Here is a 21,660-nt window from a genome sequence, read left to right on the forward strand (position 1 = left end):
AAGCAAGGGCGTCGAGATTACACCCACGCGACGGTCGAAAAGGGCAAGGCCTTACTCGAGGAGGAGGCCTATTTACCTACCCAAAACTCACCTAAGGGCCCTAGCAGACTTCCTAAGACAAAGAATGCTCAGGAAACTTCCAAACGAATCTCTTAAAAGCGAATGGGTCGCCAGAAGATGCCAAACAAAACGGCACGGGAGGGTATATTTCAACCGCGCAAGGCATCCGAGTCAAGCTTGGGAATCTCAACCCCAGATCTAGGCTCATCCCCGATGGGCTGGAGTCCCCCAGCTCGTCTGGAAATATTACGCCAGCCAATGGTGGGTCTTGGTTGAGCTCAAAAGTTCCAACATGGTCCTGGAATATCTCCTCTTTTGGCCACTTCTGGGGCAAGAATAGGAGCCGCCACGCCTTCTCGACTAAAAAACTGCATTATTTTCCTACTTCCTACTAATTTCACCACTCTCTTGGTGTTCTTTCTAAGTCTCATCACAACCAACGAGCGCGCCTATATATACCACCAATCATTGAAATATTTGTCATTATGGGCATCAACGCGCTCTCACCACGCTTGTCAAATCGACGGCTATGTCATCCGCACAGCACAAGAATGGCATGAGATACTTTCTCAGGCACAGATCCAAAGGCGGAGGCCCATCGCATCGAAACGAGGGCAAGGAGGACAACAAGGGCGAGGACGGCAGCGATGCTGACCCACATCACATTCTTAGCGTTCCTTTTCTTGGATGAGAGCTGGTAGCAGGAGTTTCGCACCAGTACACCAAGGCAGGCCCTGCCAGGAAACCCATAGCATGCCCAAGACCGTTTGAACACAACATGCAAACCGCGCGTGAAAAGATCCACAAGAGATGGGCACAGCCAGCCCTCCCGGCAACAAATCCCGGAAAACCACCCCGGGCAGCCGACAACGACAACTTCATCGATGAAGACGGAGGCGTCCCGGGGCCATCCACCTCACGAGGCAGGACCAAGCGGCAGTGCGAGGACGACACGGAGCCCACGGAGCGCCCCACAAGTCGACGGCGCGTGGGCAGGCATATCGGGTCACGACCATGGATCTTGACAGCGACAGCGGCGAGACCGATCCTCAGCTGAAGAAGAAACCCTGCACCACCTGCGGGAAGAAGACGCGCTATAGAACCCACTGTAGCGATTGCTTAGTCTTCTTGGAGAAGAAACCAATGGAGATTGGGGAGGATTGTGTGGGTTTTGACCAACAGACCGGCCATTCCCACCCTGGAGAAGATGGCAGATCCTGGTCGCGCCTGGAGGGTCTTGACGCGCAACAAGGGAGTCTCCGTATCCTCGTCGCATATGAAAGGGAGTCCTCTTTTCCCAAGACATGAAATGAGAGAGAAGTATCCCAGAATGCCAGCGACACAGTCGGCGGAAGAAAAATCCGCCTTCGAACGGCGAGAGAGTGACGACGCAGAAGACAAGCCAGTCGGAGACGCAGCAGGGGATGAGCAATCGATTGGGCTCGACATGGTGGGCATGGGATGCGCGAGGCGTATAAAAGATAGAGAGGTAGTTCAGCGTGTCAGGTCAGCCTCAAAACCAAGAGGTCAGCGATCAGTTGACGGAATGGCACGACACACACCTGTCCACCCTGCCGCTTGGATCCAGCCGCCAGCGCTGGAGCTCCCTGGCCGGCCGGATAGCCTTCCAGCAGCAAGCACATGCTCGCCGGCGCGAGCACTGCCTCCGCTTATAGACCCGAGCCAGATAGGAGCCTTGGCGTACCGCACGGCTTACCCGTGGGACTCGTCGAGTGGACGACCTCGCCATGATCCAACCCAGTCGCAACATTCAGGTCGACATTCGTCAGCCCAACACACCCTGCATTCTTCCCCTCTACACCCTAGTGCGAATAACCACCACAACACCCATTGCGTCTTCGAATACTTGACCCAGCCAACAGTTCCGTGAATATATTTCCTAACGTGCCTTGCGGAAAGAATTCATGGGTATGACTGGATACACAGGAACAAATGTTTTTCAGCAGCTGAACGCCGTTGGCCCAGCTAATGGAAACCCGCATTCGTCGGGCTGAGACAAAGTATCTGGACATGATGGGTTGGGCAGGAGAACCGCTGCCACTATTGAGTCTCCAATTTCATCCTGTGCCTGAGTTCAAAACACCATTCAACTCGTGTCTAAATATGAGTCTTCATTACTCTTGAATTAAACGTGATCTAGCCACAGTGAAATATTTTCCGCCGCTGCGTTTCGATTTCCAAACAGCTACCCAGGTATCAACGTCCACCTAGGTAGTGTGCTGCAGTTATCGTAAGATTTTCAATAACCCACGTTTACCAATGGCAACCTAGTACAGCTATGAAAGGCTCTCGGCTTTCCGGTCCGCTGACCTTACCACATCATCTGCGTGTTGTACACCCACTGGGGGCCTGGGGATGTAGCCAAGAATATGCATGACCCTTGCAAGCAATTGCAAGAGTACAAGCACCGCAGGAAGTTTCAGCAACTCTGCTGAATCCAGACCATCATGCCTGATACCATCGCGGCCAGATACATCCTGTCCGCGTGACGTAGGCTCCGCCCGGTCCCGTACTTGTCGGCCAGTCGGATTTGCCGGTTCTTGTGGCTGCTTCTCGTCCGGACGATCTGGTTCCCCCACCTCTGTTGACTTTTCATCCGCGTCGACCAAGGTTCGCCCGGTGCTTGTTGTTGCCACAGATTCAAGTCCCGGGATGCGAGTGCCTTGTACCTCCCGCTGTGCTGACAAACCCTCTATGATTTCTCTGAACTCCTCGATGGTTGGCAGGCCCGATACATCGGGCACCGCCCCTGCCCCAGGGACCAACAAACCTTGTTCTGCACCATCCTGGGCTGGGTTTTCAAGTAGTTGTCTGCTTCCAGGGCTCTGCACAGTCTGTAAAGCTTCAGCCGCGCTTGTTGATGCACCATCAGGCGCGTCAGATGTTGGCGCTGGGTAGAATCTGGTCCCTGGAATTTCGTCAGGTATTTGCACAGGTATTTCCTGCATGTTTTCCATTTCCATTGCCCTCGCTAACACCGTTGCTGCCTTGTAGAGGTTCTTGGTGTAGAGTTTGTAGTCTTTGAAATCAAGGAGTGTTACAACGCTGTGCTCTCTGTCCCTGCTGCTGCCGAATTTTAACTTGGACTTTACGCGGTCGTTCCAACTTTCCAACTTCCCATCTATCTGGACCCTCATCAGGAAAGGCTGTCCGGAATGTTCGAAGGCGAATGCGGTTCGGAATGTGCTACTATGGAAGGCCTGCCGCTCAAGTTTGTTCTCGTTCAAATCCCACCGTAGCGTTTTGTAGGCCCAGGTGTCCTTGCCAGGGAGGATCTGGCTGTTGAACGACCAGCAGGCTTCGCGCTTGGACAGCTTTTTGGACTCATAGCCGAGTCCGCCAGCGCTGTTTCCAAGTGCGTTCACTTCTGGTACGAACTTCTTGGTGGCCTCCACATGGGCTGTCTTGATCTGACCTTTCAGCTCCTTTGGGCCATACCAAGCCGTGACTTGCACAGGACATCCAGAAGGATGCAATTTCCTAGTCGTCTTGTGCCTCTCCAACGCAGGGTCGTTCTCATCCAAGGTAATGCTTATCGTGGCGCTTTTCACTCGGCACCCCTGGGGAGGCCCAAAGTTTAAATTCAAGTAGATGATACCGGCGGGAAACTGCTTGTTTCCCAGAACACCCCACCGTGACTTTTCAAAGAGAAACTCGCAGTCGATGGTTATTTTCCCAAGGTTCTTGGATCCCACGCTGGCATGGCCCGACGACTGGGTCGCAAAGTCACTGAAGTCGCCGTATCTTCCATAATGCTTAGTTGAGGCACTGAGAAGCCGAGGCACTGGATTACTCGAGGTGGACATCATGGGGCCGGTGGGCAGAACAGGGAGTTCTAGCAGTTGCGAGAGGAGTGTCCGAGGGAATGTAAAGATGACGGCCTTCTTATCTCTCTAATGACGTATAGACTAATAATCAATGCGAAGTCTCCGTTTTAGTGTGCAGGCTATACGATTCGGGGGACCGAATCTTAACCGAATGTTTGCCGATATTCGTCTATGTAGAGGGCCCTTCTCGCCTGCCCTCGAATAGCCAGAATTGACCTTTGTTATCACCCTGAATTCTTACAGGGAGCAACCCACGAGTGGGTGGGACATGACTCAACGTAGATGTATTTGAGGCTTAGCAACTGCTCCGCACGTATTCGGGTGCAAGTCCTTTACGGCTGTCTCAAGCTTCAATAGCACGGATTGGACTTTTGTGTGGTTTCGCGAAGCCTCATGCGGTGATTACTTGAGGGATATTCCGATTTGCCAAGTTACTCAGCACTGCTACATTGCATGCTGAATCTAATACGGGGCTTACCGGTACTGTTCCGCAAGAAACAATAACATAATTTCAGATGGCCACCCCGTCAGTACCTAGCCCAATCCGTCGGTTACCTTACCACAACAGGCTAGGAAGCTAGCTGCGCTGCTAATTATGCCACAGTAATATTGCATGTGTTTCCGCTCAGGTGCAGTTACGTATGTAACCGCGTCGCCGGGCATCCTTTGTTGAGATAAGTACATGAGTAGTTCACCCTCTTCTGACATAATTGGCAGCACTGCTTCAACTGTTCTGTTCTCAATCTCGAGGTGCCATCCACATACAGTGTCCGTGGAATCAAACTCACAGTAGTCCTTCCAAAATGGCATACCATTCCGACGCAGTAGACTACATTGAGTCTCGTATGTCACCAGATATCATCGTTGACACAAGACCCCGCGGCCAAGTCTCACGCACGGATACCAGAACAAGATCACCTCCTCTCAGGACGATTCCTCGAGTCTCGCGCAGGTTTTGGGAACAGGGCTCAATGGACAACAAAGGAAAAACAATCGTCAGACATCCATCGTCTAGAATATACGAGCCAGTAACTTCGGCGGAACATGACAATGCCCCTAGTGGGGTTGCACTTGATGAACAAGAACGCCCGGCCGATAAAATACCTAGGTATCGTCTATCGCCGTACAAGGAGCCTTGCAGGCCACAAGCGGGCATAGAGTCAGGCAACTCTGGAGATGCCAAGCTTCAGTCCAGTCCAGTTCTTGGTGGAGACGAATTCGATTTTACGTACACGTCAGCCGATATTGAGACAACAGATCGCGTCATGGCCAGCCTCAAATACACGCTTGTGGAAGACCTCGACGACGAGCTCGAAGAACTTGGGCGGCTAACGAGAGCGGGAGATTTCCGTGCCGCCAAGGCGTTCTTCTTGCAACATCTGAAGCAGCACATTGAGAATCCGCTCGTGTTCACCCTCTACGCCGAATTACTGTTGGAGATTGGCGACTACCAGTCTGTTATCCAGCTTGAGGATATTGCACATACGGCAGTCCCGCAGCACTGGCGCTCTTCGAGTGCTCTGCTGGAAGACGACGACAACACCGCTAGCTCTCCATACACTAATTTGTATGTGAATTGGAAGCTGATTCATCTGATGGCGCGTAGTCGCAACACGCAAGATATGAGCAGATTCTATGTCGATCTCGATGAGTCTTGGCTGCGTTCTGAGACCTTTGATAGCACGCAGGTAATAATACGTCATGCACCATCAACCGCTACTGATCAACATATTTTTACATTGTTCCTTTATTCCTCTATCCCCCAGCCCCATTCGCGATCACCATTTGTCATGCATGCCAGTGTTCCCGGTTCTGATGCTAGTCTAGGTACGAATATTTTTTCTACTCGCGAGATTATGGAATATCATGCGATTTGGTGCCCAAGACTTGAAATACGACCTATTGTCCGGTCGTGACTGGAAAGCTACGTACTCATTATTGGTTGATGAGCAGAGAGCTTGGGACTTTCGGGACATGTTCCTGGCTTTCATCAATCTCATTAACCCCGACGTTCTGTTCAAAATGAACTTCTTCTTCGACAGCGAGACACCAAAGGACTTCTACGATCGTCTTAAAGAAGACTGGTTAACCGGAAACCCTGACGTTTCAGTGTACTTGGCTTTGATAGACCTATTGTCGTCGATGGTGATGACGATGGTTTCTTACGAGACGGCTGGGAAATTGGCCAGAGAAGCGCTTGAGTTCGCAGACGAGCTCGGGGAAAAGTTGATGGCGTGCTGGCCAGAGCATACTGGTACACGCCCGTATCTTATATGGCCAGTCGCGAAGGCGGCTACAGGCGTGTTCCAGAAAGGAAGCACCTCTGATGGTAACTACAAAGGAGCTCCGTGTTCTGCTTCGGAGCCGGGTCTGGTGGTTCTCCCCATATCGAACACCATAATTCCCGCTCTTCCTTTTTACATTCCCATCAAAGCAGAGAATCCGGGATGGAGCGTCCCTGCAATGATACCTTCCACGAAAAGAGCGCTTCGTGTTGTTTGCGGAATAGCAAAAGGGCTTGAGAACTACGCATTACAAGCGGCATGCATCTGTGAGCTCGCAATACGATCAGATGAGCCAATCACTCTGATGAATGAGCTTGCAGAAGTTCAGAGGGATCAAGGTGACCTCTACGGGAGACTGGAGACATGCCTCGCGAAGTATTTGGTCTGCCAAAGTGAAGAATCTAAACAGGCTCTACGTCACGAACTTGCCAGCTTTGGGTACTGGGAGGATATGACAAATCTTTCAGAATTCCAGGCTATGCTGGTGGCCACCCGAGATGTGCAACTCCGTGCACTCTCTCCCACCGACATGATGGCCTTCAAGTCGTCTATTTCCGCCGCACTTCCTTACTACTCTCGTCTTCCTCTCGGTCTTCAGCAAGACCTCAACCATGATTCTTATGCGGGAGATCCGCGAGAGCAGCGCCTGCCCACAAGCCCCCCAGCACGGCCACACGGAGAACCTCACAACGTCGAAACTACCCGCAGAGCGGTGCAAAGACGAGGAAGTTTGAGAATGCGCCATACGCCAAAGGAGAAAGATGGATTGCAAAAGGAATCGTCCCGGAGTAGGCTTGCATATTTTAGATCTCCCCCTTAAATTCGCCTCAAGTTCATAGGCAGTGCTAATTTCCCATTGCATTCAGGCCCCACACGCCATGAAAAAAGCATACCACGGCCGCAAGGCCAGGTCACAGAACACCAAGACATCAGAATCGTGGACGTCCCATACGAGTATACGTCCACGGGAACGCCGATACCCGTTGAACATCCAGAGCAGAGTGAGAGACGACGACCAGCCACCTTCGCCACGGTCCAGTCTGTGAATTCCAGCTCGTCGTCATCATCATTCAATCACGGCCCAGAAGTCACGGAATGGGTGGAGGGTCGGAGCAGCGACTCAGCCAAAGGGAAACATACTAGCGAACAGGAGGAGCTTTTCCCTCGGGAAGACTCCAGAATTGCCGACCATGTTGGACATGAACGAGGCCCAGGAAGGGAATTCCCAAGCGTGGCAAGCCGCCCTAAACGTTCAACCAGTGTCGACTTGGGAGAGTTCAGTCGACGGTCACAAAGTGAGCTAGGAGAGATTGCTGAAAAGAATGTGTGGGAACAATTCTTCGGACATGGGTCATACAATGTTGATTGAAATGATTATCCGTTTTTATAATATAAATAAAAGAGTTATATTTTGACGTTATCAAGTAAAATAAGGGAAACTTGTATTTGCTAGGGTAAGATAAAGTGTGTATATGAGTTCCTTAGTAGGGATCTTAACACTCTTGAAATGTAATTGTGACGTTTTAATACATTTGACTGGTTTTGAAACAATTTTAATTGAAACAGCAGGAACAATAAAGGCTGGTAGGGGGGGAGTGTGTGAAGCAACGATATTCAGCTATCATAATACTCATCAGCGGTAGACTTTCACGTTTGAGGCACACAAATTTGTGGTCCTCATGCATATTGAAGTCTAATATCTTGCCATGAGATTTAGAATCACTCTTTGCCTTCAAGCTACACCAGCTCGAACATCTGTGTCTCGCAGTGTCCTTCCTGAAGGAGCGTCTTCGCCTCCCCGTCCATAAGACCCAGTCCCCAATTGAAAAGCACCGTCATGGTAGGGTCCTTCATGGAACCGCACAGCCTCGTCTCGTTGTCCACGCCGCCTTGAAGGCGCTGCCTGTCCTCACGGAGACACTCCCACAAGCCTGGAAACCGCTGCACATTCGGAACCTACCCAAGATTGTGCTCTCCAGTCATAGCACCTTTGCGGAAATAGACCAGAAACGGACTCGTATCCGCGTCGCCGTTCGTCTTGCAAAGCACGGTCGGCCGGAGGGCACGCGGCGTCGAGCACCCGGTGTGGTAAGCTGCGCGGCCGCCACTGGCGAACTCTTCGAGGGGATCGCACAGCGACTTCCCTTCGGCGCGCCAGGGCATATTGTTATCCGGGATCTCGACGACGCGCTTGATTCGTTGGATCCTGGAGCCTCCTGCGGAGAGGCTGCGCCCGTGTGCTTCCGGCTCTGGGAAGTCATACCCGTGGAACACGCCGCGCGTGGCGTGGCACGGGCGGTCTGCGCGGCAGTGGTCATAGCTGAACCGAGATGGTGTCCAAGATGGTAGATCTAGGTTGTCTGTGTCACTGTGCGGGGCCTGGGGTGCGGTGTCGAGGAAGCACAGCTCAGAATCGGTCCCGCGGTTGGAACTGATTATAGCCCGCACGTAGTCGAGAAGCACTTGTCGTGTTGTCTTGGAATAGTCGGGAATGATGTTCAAGCCAGTCAAGCTCAGAAGTCCATAAACATGATCTCTTGCATCAGTGGCGTCGTGCTGGAACCCTTTCAGGGATAGTAATGCCGAATAGTAGTTGGAGTGGCCGGAAGAGTCGGCCTCGGGAGAGGACAAACTCTCGAACTGTTTATCTAGTATCCTGTCGAAATTCGGCTTCTGAGGCAGGTACTTGTATTGTCCCATGTAGAACAAAGCGTCCAATAACTCTGACTTCTTGGCGTCCTCGTTAGGCTTCTTTGTCGCGAGTCCTTTGCCCCAGCTTTTGCTCGACAAGTGGAGCAGATATCGAAGACCTCGCTCGAACGTTGGGCGATGTATACTCGCGGACGGTGTGGTATAGATGAGATCCCGCGATAGAGCTACCTCCTGGATGATCCACATCCTTTGCCAGTAGGGAAGCCGAAGTAAACCGCATATAGCTGTAGCGAGGGGTCCCCTGCTCTCTCCTTCGGGTCTCTCTGAAATTGAACCAGGCGGAACAAGTCATTATCGTGATCTTCCATCCACGTGACACCATGCAAGGCATCAACATGCCCGGCATTCACGAGCTTCACCTCCCGGCAGAGAGTTTCAAGAGCGGAAAACACCAGCGGTAACCCTTTGTCCTCATTGCTCAGCCAGGCGACCACTAGTGAGGCCGAAGAGTAAATGCGGCCCATCATGCCCACCTGGTGGCTTTTTTCCTCAACATTCTCCTGGTTGATGCAAATAGCGTCTGCCCACAAGCCAGAAGGCTGGCCGCTTGCAGTTCTCGTCTCCTCTTTGATTCATGTGAGGAACTGCGTGTTTTGCGACATGCCTCAGAGCTTCGGAGAGGCTTTTTGTCACCTTGCGCGGGGACCCGTTGACGATGATCTCTGCCGTCTCCGTCGGGTCGCCCCAGACATAAGACAGAGCTGCAAATGGGGGCCTATCTTGCAGGGAAACTGTGTGCATTTTGACCACCACCGGGCCATCCTCGTTGTCGTCGTCAGGTTCCGCAATCTCCAGGAGCCAGAATTGTAGGCGGAACTCGTCGAGCGGCTCATAGACTGTTCTGGCAATGCGGCAGTTCATATTCAGCAGCGTGAGGTCACAAGTACGTAAGAATGTGAGAGACCTGTTTTCAAACCAGATGAGAAATCAAGGACCTAGGTAGGCATGAAGGTATTGGATTCACACCATGGCGAGGTCGGTGGGTGGGCACCTCGTTAAGTAGGGGGAGCCTCTACTTATTTAAAAAAATTATGCCATGCCGCTGGTCTCTGCCGCTCGAGCAAGCAGACATCAACTCTCACAGGCCAAAGCGCAGACGTGTTACACGTCTGAATCGAACCTCGGCTCTCGCAGAGGCCGTGGTTCTCACCTCGGGTCGGATTGTTTGATTGTCCATTCAAGGTTCGCCAGGGTGCCATGGGTGAAGATCTCATCCTCCTAACCCGATGGCACTGCCCTCCCCGGCGGACCCGAACTGCCAGTTTGAGAACGTGACCCTACCTGTACCTACCTGAGTGGTCTCGTTTTTAATCTGTATACATATGCTTCTTAAGAAATATGCATCCAGTCCCTTTATATAGTAACAAATGCTTAAACACTTAGCATTAAAAAGATTTAATATTAAAAATTCATAAGTTTTAAATATAATTATCTATAGCTAATAGCCAACAAACTAATAATAGCCTTATAATAACTATATAAATAAAGCTAATAAGAATTGCTTTTAATGACGCTATAAATTAAAATTATTAATATAAGTAGCTTAAGATTAATAATTAAGCAATTAATTATATAGCGAAAATTAACATAATATTTATAAAATGTAATAATCTTATAAATATAATCTTAATTTAAAACTTAATTTCGTTTTACTTATATTAATAAATATCTTTTAAGGGAACTTTAAAGAAATTATAAGATTATATAACCTTTTAAGAAAACCTTTATTAAATAAGTAATTATTATAATTAATATTTAACCTTAAAGCTGCTAACTTTAATAAAAATTAAATTAAAGAAATGCTTTACTTTAAAATGCTTAAGTATTTTTCATATTTATATTATAAAACTTTTTAAGAAAAAGAAAAAGAATATTTATAATAAAATAAATAATAATATAAAATATAATAATATTATATTTTATTAAATTTATTATTTTATTATTAATAATTAAATCACCTTTAAAAGGATTAAAAGGAAGTTAAAAACTAAGAATACAAAGAAGTATTATAATGTTCCTTTAAAGGAGGGAAATAAAGGCATATATTAAGTTGTTTGCAACTTTATATATAAGCTTAGGGCCAAGGGATAATTGAAAAGCTAAGCAAACAGCAGACAAACCAATGGATAGTTGATTTAAAAAATATAGTGTGGCCGAAGCCGTACCTACCTGAGTAATCACAAAAAGACCCCACGGCTGAACTTTTTGGGGCGAATGTCTGTGGCCATTGACAGAGATCAGCGCACCCAATCGCCGTTACGGCACACAGCATGCAAGTGGGGGCGGGAATGCTCATGGAGGGTTACACTGAGAAGGATCACACCGACAAGAACGAGACCTTTTTCTAAGGCGTCATCGACATCGACTAAACAGAAGAAGACTTCAGGTGGATATTGACGTAGTGGAAAGGTGTTGTTAGGGGAGATACGGAGCTTAAATGATTTATATAATGTTTGACTACGGGACCTGGAAAGAATTTCGCTGAGAACAGAATTACAAGTCACGAAGGGAACTGATAACAGGAACAAATAAAACGGCAAGTGGATATAGGAGCTTATATGTCCAAGTCATCTTGCAAGACAAGAAACTTCTTCTCCTTGCGAAGCTCTTCTCTCCTCTCCTCTCCTCTCCTCGTTTGCCCCAGATGTTAATTTCAATGACCTCCTTGAACGCCTGAATGTGTGCCTGAACCATGAAGTTTAGAAGTTGTCACCAGGGAAAAAGCTGATCTTGAGATACTTTCGAACCCCGTCAACACAAAGCGATTGACTGACGTGGCCATGACTCTTGCCAATTTCTAGGAGCAGAAATATCAGCCACGCCCACCCGTTCATAGGCTTCGCCCGTAGCATTGGGAGGCCTCCGGATGACCAAGCATAAAAGGCGAGGCCTATCGCTATGGCCGGTTCCTGTCTCCATTATGGCCATTAGAAGATAATCCCCTGGCACCCAGTCCTCGATCCTATTCACGACGATGGTGTGGGTTTCTGGTTGCCCCTCATTTATGAATACCGCGCGCAAAATCTGCGTTGACTCCTCAAAGATATCGAAGTCAAGACACCATATATCTCCGCTTCGAAGATCCCATGGATCTGCGTTTTGAAGACATCTCGTTGGTCGCGACGGGTAAGAAGAGACAATTTGAAGCCTTTTCGTCCAGACTTTCAGGTCGAGCTGCGCCGATTGTATTGCACCATAGGGGTTGGTGCTGTCAACCAGATTTATCTTCCATGATGCGCACAAGGGCAAGGCGGTGTAGAGATAGACGCTGTCAGATGGTGTGAACGAGACGAGATGGTTTGATCTGGCCCACGACCAGCTGGGCGCTTGATAGCGAGTCGGCAAAGGCTGATGTCGTGTGTGACACCAAGCCAGACCTCGATTCAGGTCTGCAGTCCAAATTCCGGCGATATAGTCGGCCCCAATCGCAGAATGAGCGCTTTGAGCTATCGCCGGGAAAGCAGGAAGTCTGTCAGAGCTTTTTGTCAGCTCTCGAGTCACATACAACTCGACCAAATCATAGTAGTCTTTCCGGAGTTCTTGGCCTCTCGGTTTCAATCGCAGAGAGTGAGGATGAACTTGCGACCTAAGACTGCTGAATTTGAAGCCTGAGTACCGGGTACCCTTCAATGTGAAACCATCCATTGTTTGTGTTCCGCGTAAACACTCCCAATGTACTCTGCTCTTGCCGAATACGAGCCGTCTTGGCGCAAGTACATATTCTTGGAGTGTCCAGCCTCGGCTTGCCAAGATGCTATCCGTAGCCAGACTGACAGAGTCCTCTGTCGTGTCATCTTCAGCATAGACCAATTCCAGCTGGGCTTCGGAATCGGTGGACGCTCTTGCTTTGTAAGCAGTTACGCATACAGGCCGGGCCAAGGGAATTTCTTCGATAGTGGAGGAGTTTTTTCGTGTCAAGATCCCTTCTCGACTTGTCGCAGATTCCATTGCGTAGTAGATAGTCAAGGTTGCGTGTGAATATACACTCGCCATTTTCTTGGACTGTTTCAGCCAATCTGTGGTCGAATCCTGGATGATACACAGGCAATCTATCCACAGGTATCGAATTCCGAGCCCGCGCGTAATTTGGATGGCGTGTTGAAAGTTTTCGGCCAGTTTCGAGATGGCGAGACCGTCGCGAAACTCGTCAATGGTGTTCTCCTCCAGCTTGAAGTCGACCTGGCCGCCCCAGCAATGACTGAGAGCTACGTACTGGGCTCTTATTCCCTCGGGATGGATCAAGCGACACGTTTCAATATTTTGAACATCGATTACTCGGTCGGGAAGGGCGGGTATGTCGTGCTAGTGGCAGTCCTCGTGTGATGCCAGGCATTCTTCCAGCCGCATGCTTGCTAGATTGTGATTGCGTGGCTCAGCAGCTTCTCGAAATTGGCCTACTCGAGCATCCCCAATCTTGAAAAGTTCTTCTATCAAGTCGTCAGCTACTACATCTTAATTTGCTCAATTAGCGACTAGGAGATGCGATGGCACACGTCGAGAGGTGGCTAGCCGGAATTTGAGGTCTACAAAGTCAAGTATGCCTTTCAATCGCAATTCCTCGAAGAGCGGATGTGATCCGAATCCGCCCCGGAACTCAAGACGAAGTTCGAAACGCGCATGTTGAAATGTGGGAAACTGTTCCTGTCGCAGTAAATACGAGTAGAGACAAGATGGTCCGTAGTGTTTCTCATCATCGAGAAGCCGTTGTTTCTTGAGGCTGGCAACCATCAATCGACACAGCTCGCATCCTGACGTGGCGCTCTCACAGAGATGGCTTATCTTCTTATAGTGAGGGTAGGAGTGGTAACAGGAGGGCTCTGTGCTGTAGTGTCTCGGGAGCTCAAGAACGAGCTCAACGCTGAACGCTGCGCAATGCTGACAGCGGCTGGCCATGTTGAGAGCATGTCAGAATTGTGTGTCCTTGGAAAATATTATTGGAAAATTCGGGGAGTCATCTGGAGCGTAGAAGACATTATTAATTTTCTATCCACTCCAAGACGCTATCTCAGCCGTTTCCTGGCAAATTGGCCACGTGGTTGCCTAACTCAGCCATGCTCGGCTGCGAGTTGGCCCACTTCAACTTGGCCAGCAGTTATCATGCATTGTCCCTCCCATGATTAGGTAAACATCATTCCTCATCGAAGTTCATGCTGCGTCATGCTATGGGGTATTGACTGGTTAGAGAATGATTGGCTATAGCCACCACACAGATAGTTTCCCATTAACTTGTGCCTACGTAGGTATGTCATCGTACGAGTGCTTACTCTTGCCGTGTTGCATGTGTGCCGAGCGCCTTTGATTTCCGTAACAAGATTTTTTGAGGCTTATCGCATGCATATCGGGTTATACAACAGAATGCCGAGAACACTGCCATGTTCTAGTGGTTGTGAGCCTGCACCTGCACCCTAGTTCTTTTCGAAGCATCCCAACCTCCTTGGTCGATTTCCCCTCTCACTTCACTTCGTCCTCTCCATATGTATCCGGCACATTTTCGAATCGCATGTTCTTTTGCAAACAACAGAATAGTCAACGAGACTCACGAACCCGTCTTTTTGAACTTCACTTTTTCTGGTACGCCGCACACGGAACGTACAACTCGGTTGAACAGCTCCAACCTTCTCCGTTCCACCATAAGCCGCACAGGCAGCTGTTCAGATTGAGACACAGACAACACCTACAGGTGTATTGTACAACGTAATTTCATCATTTATGCGACTACATCGTTTCTGAACGCAAGCTAATGTATCAAGAATGCACACAGGTCCCGAGAAGCCTCATGATGGTCAAGCCAGTTCGAACGAAACGCATAAGATACCGGATGCTCAATTTAAAGCCCAACCTCGGCAAGCTCAAAGATGAACACTCTTCCATGCGGGTGGCTACTCCGCAGCTACTCCCCGATGACAGTATCTGCGCCAAGTGTGCCGATCTTGACCTTCGAGGAGCCCTCCAAGAGGCTGTTCGGATTCGAGAGCGCAGCAACGATATATTCGGTACTGCGCTCTGGCACGGACTTCGTATCGCCAATGTCGGCCGTGAGTTTCGAAAGCTGCAGTCGACGGATTGTCCACTGTGCCCCATCCTATTTACTTCCCGCATCGGTTCAGAGCAAGGCCTCGTCGACAGCGACAATGGTGACGAAATACGACTGTTTGGCTTTCTAGACAATTCCGATTCGGTCCGATCTACGACAAGCTTTCATAATTATGACTCTGCACTCCTTGCTGTTGTGCCCGAACACTTCGGATCTAAAAAGGGAGGCCAGGGTGATTTGCGCATACTCAAGAATCATATTCAAAACCAAGGGGCTGCAGTACTTCTCCAGGATGGGACTCACCCGGAAATCTTTTCTGCGCGTGAAGTTCCAGCCTTCTTCGACGTCGATAGAGCCCTTCGTTGGCTGGAGTACTGCAGATGCAACCACTCGAGTCCGTGTGGCGACTCAACAAATTCCTTGGTTCCTGGTCTCCGCCTCATCGATTGTTGGACAATGACCATCAAAGAGGCTGGTAAAAGCAGTCCTTATGCAGCATTGAGCTATGTATGGGGCGACCCGGCCATCGTCGACAGCAGTTTGCGACGAACAGGCAACAGACTTCTACTACCGGCAAGGCTATCCCCGGTCATCTCCGACGCAATCAGTGTTACAAGAGATCTAGGGTTTCAGTACCTCTGGGTCGATAAATTTTGCATTGATCAGGGCGATGCGGGCGCAAAACACAAACAGATCGAGCAGATGAATACCATCTATGAGAAAGCTGTTCTGACTATCATAGCTGCGGCTGGCGAAGACGAGACCTACGGACTACCAGGAGTTGGCCAAAGGCTGCGAGAACCTCAGAATATTGCTAGTTTCAGTGGACTGAGAGTCATATCGACGATGAAACACCCCCATTCTTCAATCCGATCCTCACGCTGGGCTTCCCGAGGTTGGACCTACCAAGAAGCGGCACTCAGTCGTCGACGTTTGGTCTTTACGGACCAGCAAACGTACTTCGAGTGTGACTCTATGAACTGTTTCGAGAGTGTGTACAGCCCAATGGACAATCTTCATCCAAGAGTCAGTTCAGAGTCGCTCTTAGATTCCAATAATCTAAGAGCCGGGATGTTTGGCAGAGATACAACTCGAAAATTTGGGACATCCCAGTTTGACAGATCCTTCTTCAGTGTGTTCCAAGAGTATCTATCGGCCGTACAGGACTACTCGGCGAGAGATTTGAGCTACGATGCGGACTCTCTGAACGCATTCCGAGGCATTATTCAACGGTATTCGAATCTCGAAGAGCCTGTTCTTTCAATCTGGGGCCTGCCTTATCCCGCTCGGGGAGACAAGTATCGATATTTCTATTTGGGTCTGACATGGGCCCACACCGAAAACAATTGGGAGAATTCAAGACGACCAAAGCGCCGACAAGAATTTCCCTCCTGGACGTGGGCCGGTTGGTCCGGTACAGTCCGGTTCGGGAAGATAGGAAGCTTTCGCAAGATTAGGAGTTCCATGCGAACAGTACAGTTCGGAGATCAAAGAGACGACACTATGAGCCTGTACTCGTTAAGCTTCAAGACTCCAGAGACCATGTGCCGCGTGCTCCGAATACTCGCCCCGACCCTACCTCTGAGCCTGTTCTCCTGCCAGTCCGCAGGTGACGGCAAGATGCGCTGGGCTTTCGCTGAATACGAGGCAAAATTCTTGCCGTCTCAGGAATACATGCTCCAAGCACAATTTGTCCAAGAAATGATGGATCCCACACGGTGGCGGTGTATCTGGGTATGCTCTGTGGATAGGGAAAGTTCCGTGTTGCTGCTGGAACTGAACCAACAAACTGATACATGGACACGGGCCGGAATATTTCGTATCGAGTGTTCTGACACACACATGAAGCTGGTGCTGAAGGTTCTAGATGAGAGATTGTTGAGGATAGAGTAAGCAAGACAAGATTGAGAACCCACGCTAGGCACTGAGGGCGACAGCAGTATCCCCTAATGTGAGCCCCCAACACTACTTGCAGAATTTACTGCAGCCAAAACTTGTCCAAACTGCATCCTTTTGAGTAAATCTCCAATATTAGATAGGCACCAACGCTCCACGAGGCAGTTGGGCAGGCAGATTCTGCTATAATAGCGAGGCTTAGACTTCATCCTCTTGCCGCTGTCTTTCTTTCTCTTCCTTCTTCTCAGCGGAGGCATGCGCCGCCTCCCCGCCGGCCCCATGACCCCTCGCCAAGCCATCTGATCCCTTTTACATTTCAGTCAGAGGTCCTGGGTGGGGACTATGTGTTCAGGCCTGACAAACTTACCGGAGCCCCTGCTGAGACTTGAACAAAAAAAGCGAACCTCTGTAGACGCTACAATGAGTATTGACAAAAGGTGCGGGCGCCTGTGCCGGGACTCCAGAGATGACCATATTCCGCTAGATTTGATGGTGAGAGTTCGCACACCTCCTGTAGCTATAACATGACACAGCCAAGAAGTTCGGACGCTATCTAGCACCATTTACTTTGCATCTGGCCACCATTCATGGAGGCCACGGTGCGCAACGTCTCCAACATTGAACCAATTTATTGATTGCGGTTACATTAGAATAGCCCCCACCCTTGCTATTCCCAGGTCAGCTTACTGTGGTATTGAAATCTAGTAACGCAAGGCTGAATAGTTTATCAGTTAGCCTTGGCACTTCTTGTCTTGCTCCTACTCTAGTCTTTTCCTATCCTAGGAAGCCATTTAGCTTCAGTTTTGTCTTCTGTTATAGGATCCGTGAATAAAATGTATAGCACATGCATGTTACTTAAAAGTCAGCCCTAGTCGCAACTATTACCTACCTACATAGTAGTTGGACCTTGGAAGCCTTGCTGTACATCACTCAGCCTATATCCTATATGATGACCTCCTGTAGGATTTTCTTAGAGATGCACTGTCTTCGAGAAATCTAACCTCTTTGAGCATTGCGAAGACCCCAGATGGCAGGTAGTATTGACGCTTCCTGTGGATGTGATGCATGTAAGCGAGGAAGAGAGAAACGAGGCATCTTGGCATCAGCTGGTCTACAGCATAGCAGTAACGGGTATTGTTCCAACATGATATTCAACTTTCCAATGCGGCGTAAATGAGCCTTGGGGGCGGTTTGTCGGTGATACTCAGCTTTCCCCAGGTGGCAGAAGTGTCCTTCGAATTGAGAATTATATAGATGGGCGTCTCCTCTTGGGATTAATTCTGGTTTTTCATTCTTATCACTCTCATCCACTTCCTGATCCTCGTCTTTAGCGTTTAAACCCATCATATTCCAAGCCAAACATGCACTTCACTCCCATCCTCCTAGGCCTAGTCGCCTCCGCCTCCGCAATCGACATCGGCTTCCACGTCGGATGGGACTGCTCCGGCGCCGCCTCCGTCGTAAGATTTCCCAAAACGATCTTCCAAGACGCTCCCAAAGGACTTCAGCATTAGACCTCAGGTAATTAGCTGACAAAAAAGTGTAAAGTGCACCGCCATCAACCCCAACATCTGCTGCGTCGCCAGCCTCGCCTCGAGCGCGCGCGTCAGCTGGGTCCCGGTCGAATGGAACATTAACGCCCAGGGCTTCGGCGGCGGTGGCTGCTCGTGGAACAAGTACCTGGCTGAAATCCGGGGGAGGACTGACTACTGTATGGGTCCTAACTCAAGGGACGACTATACAGGGGTATATTACTGGTTTGTCGGCCGCAAGCGTGGGGAGCTAGAGGAGGATAGGAACTGCACGGGGTCGGTCAAGCCTGACACGCTGGTGCTTGCAGATGGGACTACGAAATATAATATTGTTGGCTTGGACGATGCCAAAGTTGAGGAATTAGTGAGTATTCTTTTTTTTTTTTTTTTTTTTTTTAACTTGCCTCAATTTGCTAGCTAGAGCCACTCACTGGCGTACTCGGCGCTGTTCAAGCTCAGCGAAGACGTGAAGGGCAACGTCGCCGCGTGCTACTTCTGCGTCCACCTCTCCACCGTGGGCACGTACCCCATCGCCCCCGGCGCCAACGCCTGGACGCTTAACAACCTCGCCGGCCCTGCCAGGAGGGCGTTGGGCGTCGCCTTCTCGATCGCGATGGGTAATGTTTGGCGGTATCATCGGCAACCTGATCTTCCAGGAGAGGGAGAGGCCCAGGTACCCGTCGGGCTTGGGGGACCTGTCTCGCCTTTGTGCTCTCTGGCATGGCTGCGGCGTTGGCTCTTGAGGTTACGTACTTTTCCGTCAATAAGAGGAGGGCACGTCTGGGCGAGGAGGAAACCAGGGAGAAGTACAGTGAAGATGTGCTCGAGAGTATGGGGGATCGTAGTCCGTTGTTCAGATACTCTCTGTAGTTCTGGTAATTGAATGCCAGAGCATGACATTGCATTACCACTTGTGGCTCCAAGAATTGATAGCTGGCTGCAATTCATACTGTCTCCAGGGTTGAAATTAGTTTAGTTTAGTTTAGTTAATCGGTCTAACTAAAAACTAAAAACTAAAAAAAAAATTAGTTTAGTTAATAGGTTTAACTAAAAAATCATTAAGTTTTTCAAAGTTAAACTTAAAGCCTTTTATAAAATATAAGAAATTTTACCACTTAATTAAAAACCTACTTAATCCATTTAAGTTCCCTAAATAATCCATTATTACTTAATTTATTACTTTGCCCCATTATATATAGTTTTTAAGTTAAACTTATGTAAGTTTTTAAAAAAATATTAACTTAAAACTAAAACTAAAAACTTAATTAAGTTTAACTAAAACTCAAAACTAATTTTACAACCCTGACTGTCTCAAAGATAGTTACAATAGGCCTAAGACCAGCCGACTCAATATCTATAAGCACAGCTCTATACAAACGCCCGCGGCACCATTACTACGTCTCAGCATAAATCTATTATCATCTTCTTCTTGAGTTTTCAAATATCCACAGAGTTTTGAGAGCAATTAAATAACAAAGGTCATAATGCGTCTATTCAGCAAGACTTTGTAACTCAACTTTGGTTTACGAGCCCCCTTGGAAATTATGAATGAGGTATTCTGTTCTTATTTCATGAGATGAGTGGTTCCTACATCGGGTGCAATCGGTAGACCCTTAGCTACACATGTATCATGCTTTGATATGTACAATGCGTTGTAATGCTCTTGTGATGATGTTTCTCTGTTGTGGGGAGTGGCTTATAATTCTACAAGCTAGTATATATTTCACTCGGGCATGCGGTCCCGTTGAAGTTCTCTATGCAAAACCCGGTAATATTACCTCGTCTTTCCTAGGTAATCCAAGGCGAACCTCACGAAGCTTTCTCCATCCGCCTTTGCAGGTACATGACCATGCATTAAGGCTCTTGCCCATTTCCCGGCCATACTTGGAGCGTCAAGCAATCGCCCAGTGGTATCCCAGAGCACCAACACCGGTCCATAACTGAACACGGCCCTAGTGGTGCAAAAGCCCCCCGCCAACCCCCTTCTCCCACCCCCTAATCCCCTCCTTGATGCTCTCCCAATACCTCAGCCTCACCGCCTCCCCGACGGCACCATCAATATCCCCCTCCGAGAACGCCCGCCGCAGGCCCTCGAGACACCGGCCGATCCGCTCCTCGTTCTCGGCCATCGGGCCCTCCAGGTCGGACTCAGACTCGGCCTCGTCGACGGCCTCGCGCGCCTCCAGGACCTCGGCCAGCAGGGCCGGGTCGGCCGCCGCCCCGCCGGCGCCGGCGCTGTGGCTGCCCGCCTCGTCGCCCGCGAGGTCGACGCCGTACCGCTCGGCGAGGATGTACTGCGCGCGCAGGAGCGGGTGCGACAGCGTCTTGTAGGCGGCGTTGATGTGGCTCGACGTCGCCTCGGCCTGCCGGCGGCGCTTCGCTGCTGCGGTGTTGTCTGTGTCGGGTGCGGAGGAGGAGGACGAAGTCGAGGCGGAGTGGAAGTAGTCCGGGTGGCTCGCGGCCTGCAGGCGCAGGAACTCGCGGCGGAGGGCGCGCACGTCGATGTCGAAGGGCCCCTGGGGCGGCGGGCCCTGGGGCAGGGACTCGGGGAAGAGGTCGTAGTATGGCAGGCGCTTTGTGTGGTCCCAGTTCTTGTCGGCCGGCTGGCTTTGGTCTCGTTCTTGTTGGGCTTCCTCGGCGGCTTCGGGTTGGGACTGCGAGGACAGCCACCTGTGCTGTGCGCTGCGGTGCTGCTGCTGCCTCGCCTGCTTGTGCGGTGGGACTCGTGGCGTCGACCTCGTCGTCGAGTACGTCCTCGTGGCTGCCGTGGCCAGCGGCGCGCATGTCCTTTGCTGCGCGCAGCAGCTGGCGCAGAGGCTGCGGCTTTTCGAGGTGAGAGATCTTCGCATGGTTACTTTGCAATGAGGGTCATCTAATGTGTGCGGTGTCCAATCGAGCCGTGCCAGGACTCAGACTCGTCGGGGAGAATAAAGATGCAAGTGAGTAAAGAGAATAACGTGGAGGTGGGATGTGCTGTTGGTCTCTGCTGGACCGCCGAAATATCTCTCTCGGCCTTTCCGGCCTCGGCTCGGCTTGATGACGTCTCGAAATTCCATAGAGCAGGGTTGTGTCAGGGTTGACAAAGGGACCCTCCCCCGTGGAAACCCTTCCCAAGTTGCTCGCATCCAGCATCTAGACTACAGACCATGGCAGAATGCTCATCGTCGACACTTCAGTCTGCTCGTTTAATGGACAATATCTCAGTCCTCAGTCACCAGTGCATTTCGTGTGTTCAGTTTCAGATTGACTTTGAGCATTATTCATTATGACTACCTTGTCCATCTGGTCTCTTC

General features: G+C 49.9%; 6 protein-coding genes across 6 annotated transcripts; 3 read left to right on the forward strand and 3 right to left on the reverse strand.

Moving 5' to 3' along the window:
• Positions 1 to 2,958: 2,958 nt before the first annotated feature.
• On the reverse strand, positions 2,959 to 3,887 carry INS49_010626 (uncharacterized protein; the record flags this gene model as incomplete). Its single annotated transcript, XM_043171351.1, has 2 exons — positions 2,959 to 2,989; positions 3,058 to 3,887. The coding sequence occupies 2 exons, from the start codon at positions 3,885 to 3,887 to the stop codon at positions 2,959 to 2,961; spliced, it is 861 nt and encodes a 286-aa protein (XP_043025916.1).
• Positions 3,888 to 5,173: 1,286 nt separating this feature from the next.
• INS49_010627 (uncharacterized protein) lies at positions 5,174 to 6,927 on the forward strand (the record flags this gene model as incomplete). Its single annotated transcript, XM_043171352.1, has 4 exons — positions 5,174 to 5,475; positions 5,515 to 5,596; positions 5,736 to 6,019; positions 6,738 to 6,927. 4 exons carry the CDS (start codon positions 5,174 to 5,176, stop codon positions 6,925 to 6,927), a joined length of 858 nt encoding a protein of 285 aa, XP_043025917.1.
• Positions 6,928 to 7,930: 1,003 nt separating this feature from the next.
• INS49_010628 (uncharacterized protein) lies at positions 7,931 to 9,766 on the reverse strand (the record flags this gene model as incomplete). The annotated part of the gene is made up of 4 exons (XM_043171353.1): positions 7,931 to 8,096; positions 8,154 to 8,969; positions 9,074 to 9,468; positions 9,539 to 9,766. 4 exons carry the CDS (start codon positions 9,764 to 9,766, stop codon positions 7,931 to 7,933), a joined length of 1,605 nt encoding a protein of 534 aa, XP_043025918.1.
• Positions 9,767 to 14,684: 4,918 nt separating this feature from the next.
• Positions 14,685 to 16,832, forward strand: INS49_010629 (uncharacterized protein; the record flags this gene model as incomplete). The annotated part of the gene is made up of 2 exons (XM_043171354.1): positions 14,685 to 16,673; positions 16,788 to 16,832. 2 exons carry the CDS (start codon positions 14,685 to 14,687, stop codon positions 16,830 to 16,832), a joined length of 2,034 nt encoding a protein of 677 aa, XP_043025919.1.
• Positions 16,833 to 18,196: 1,364 nt separating this feature from the next.
• On the forward strand, positions 18,197 to 19,418 carry INS49_010630 (uncharacterized protein; the record flags this gene model as incomplete). Its single annotated transcript, XM_043171355.1, has 5 exons — positions 18,197 to 18,295; positions 18,384 to 18,511; positions 18,566 to 18,731; positions 18,789 to 18,997; positions 19,397 to 19,418. 5 exons carry the CDS (start codon positions 18,197 to 18,199, stop codon positions 19,416 to 19,418), a joined length of 624 nt encoding a protein of 207 aa, XP_043025920.1.
• Positions 19,419 to 20,319: 901 nt separating this feature from the next.
• Positions 20,320 to 21,216, reverse strand: INS49_010631 (uncharacterized protein; the record flags this gene model as incomplete). The annotated part of the gene is made up of 1 exon (XM_043171356.1): positions 20,320 to 21,216. The coding sequence occupies one exon, from the start codon at positions 21,214 to 21,216 to the stop codon at positions 20,320 to 20,322; it is 897 nt and encodes a 298-aa protein (XP_043025921.1).
• Between the last annotated feature and the right edge of the window lie 444 nt (positions 21,217 to 21,660).

This window comes from Diaporthe citri (genome assembly GCF_014595645.1).
Source record: "Diaporthe citri strain NFHF-8-4 chromosome Unknown scaffold_4, whole genome shotgun sequence".
Classification (NCBI taxonomy): domain Eukaryota; kingdom Fungi; phylum Ascomycota; class Sordariomycetes; order Diaporthales; family Diaporthaceae; genus Diaporthe; species Diaporthe citri.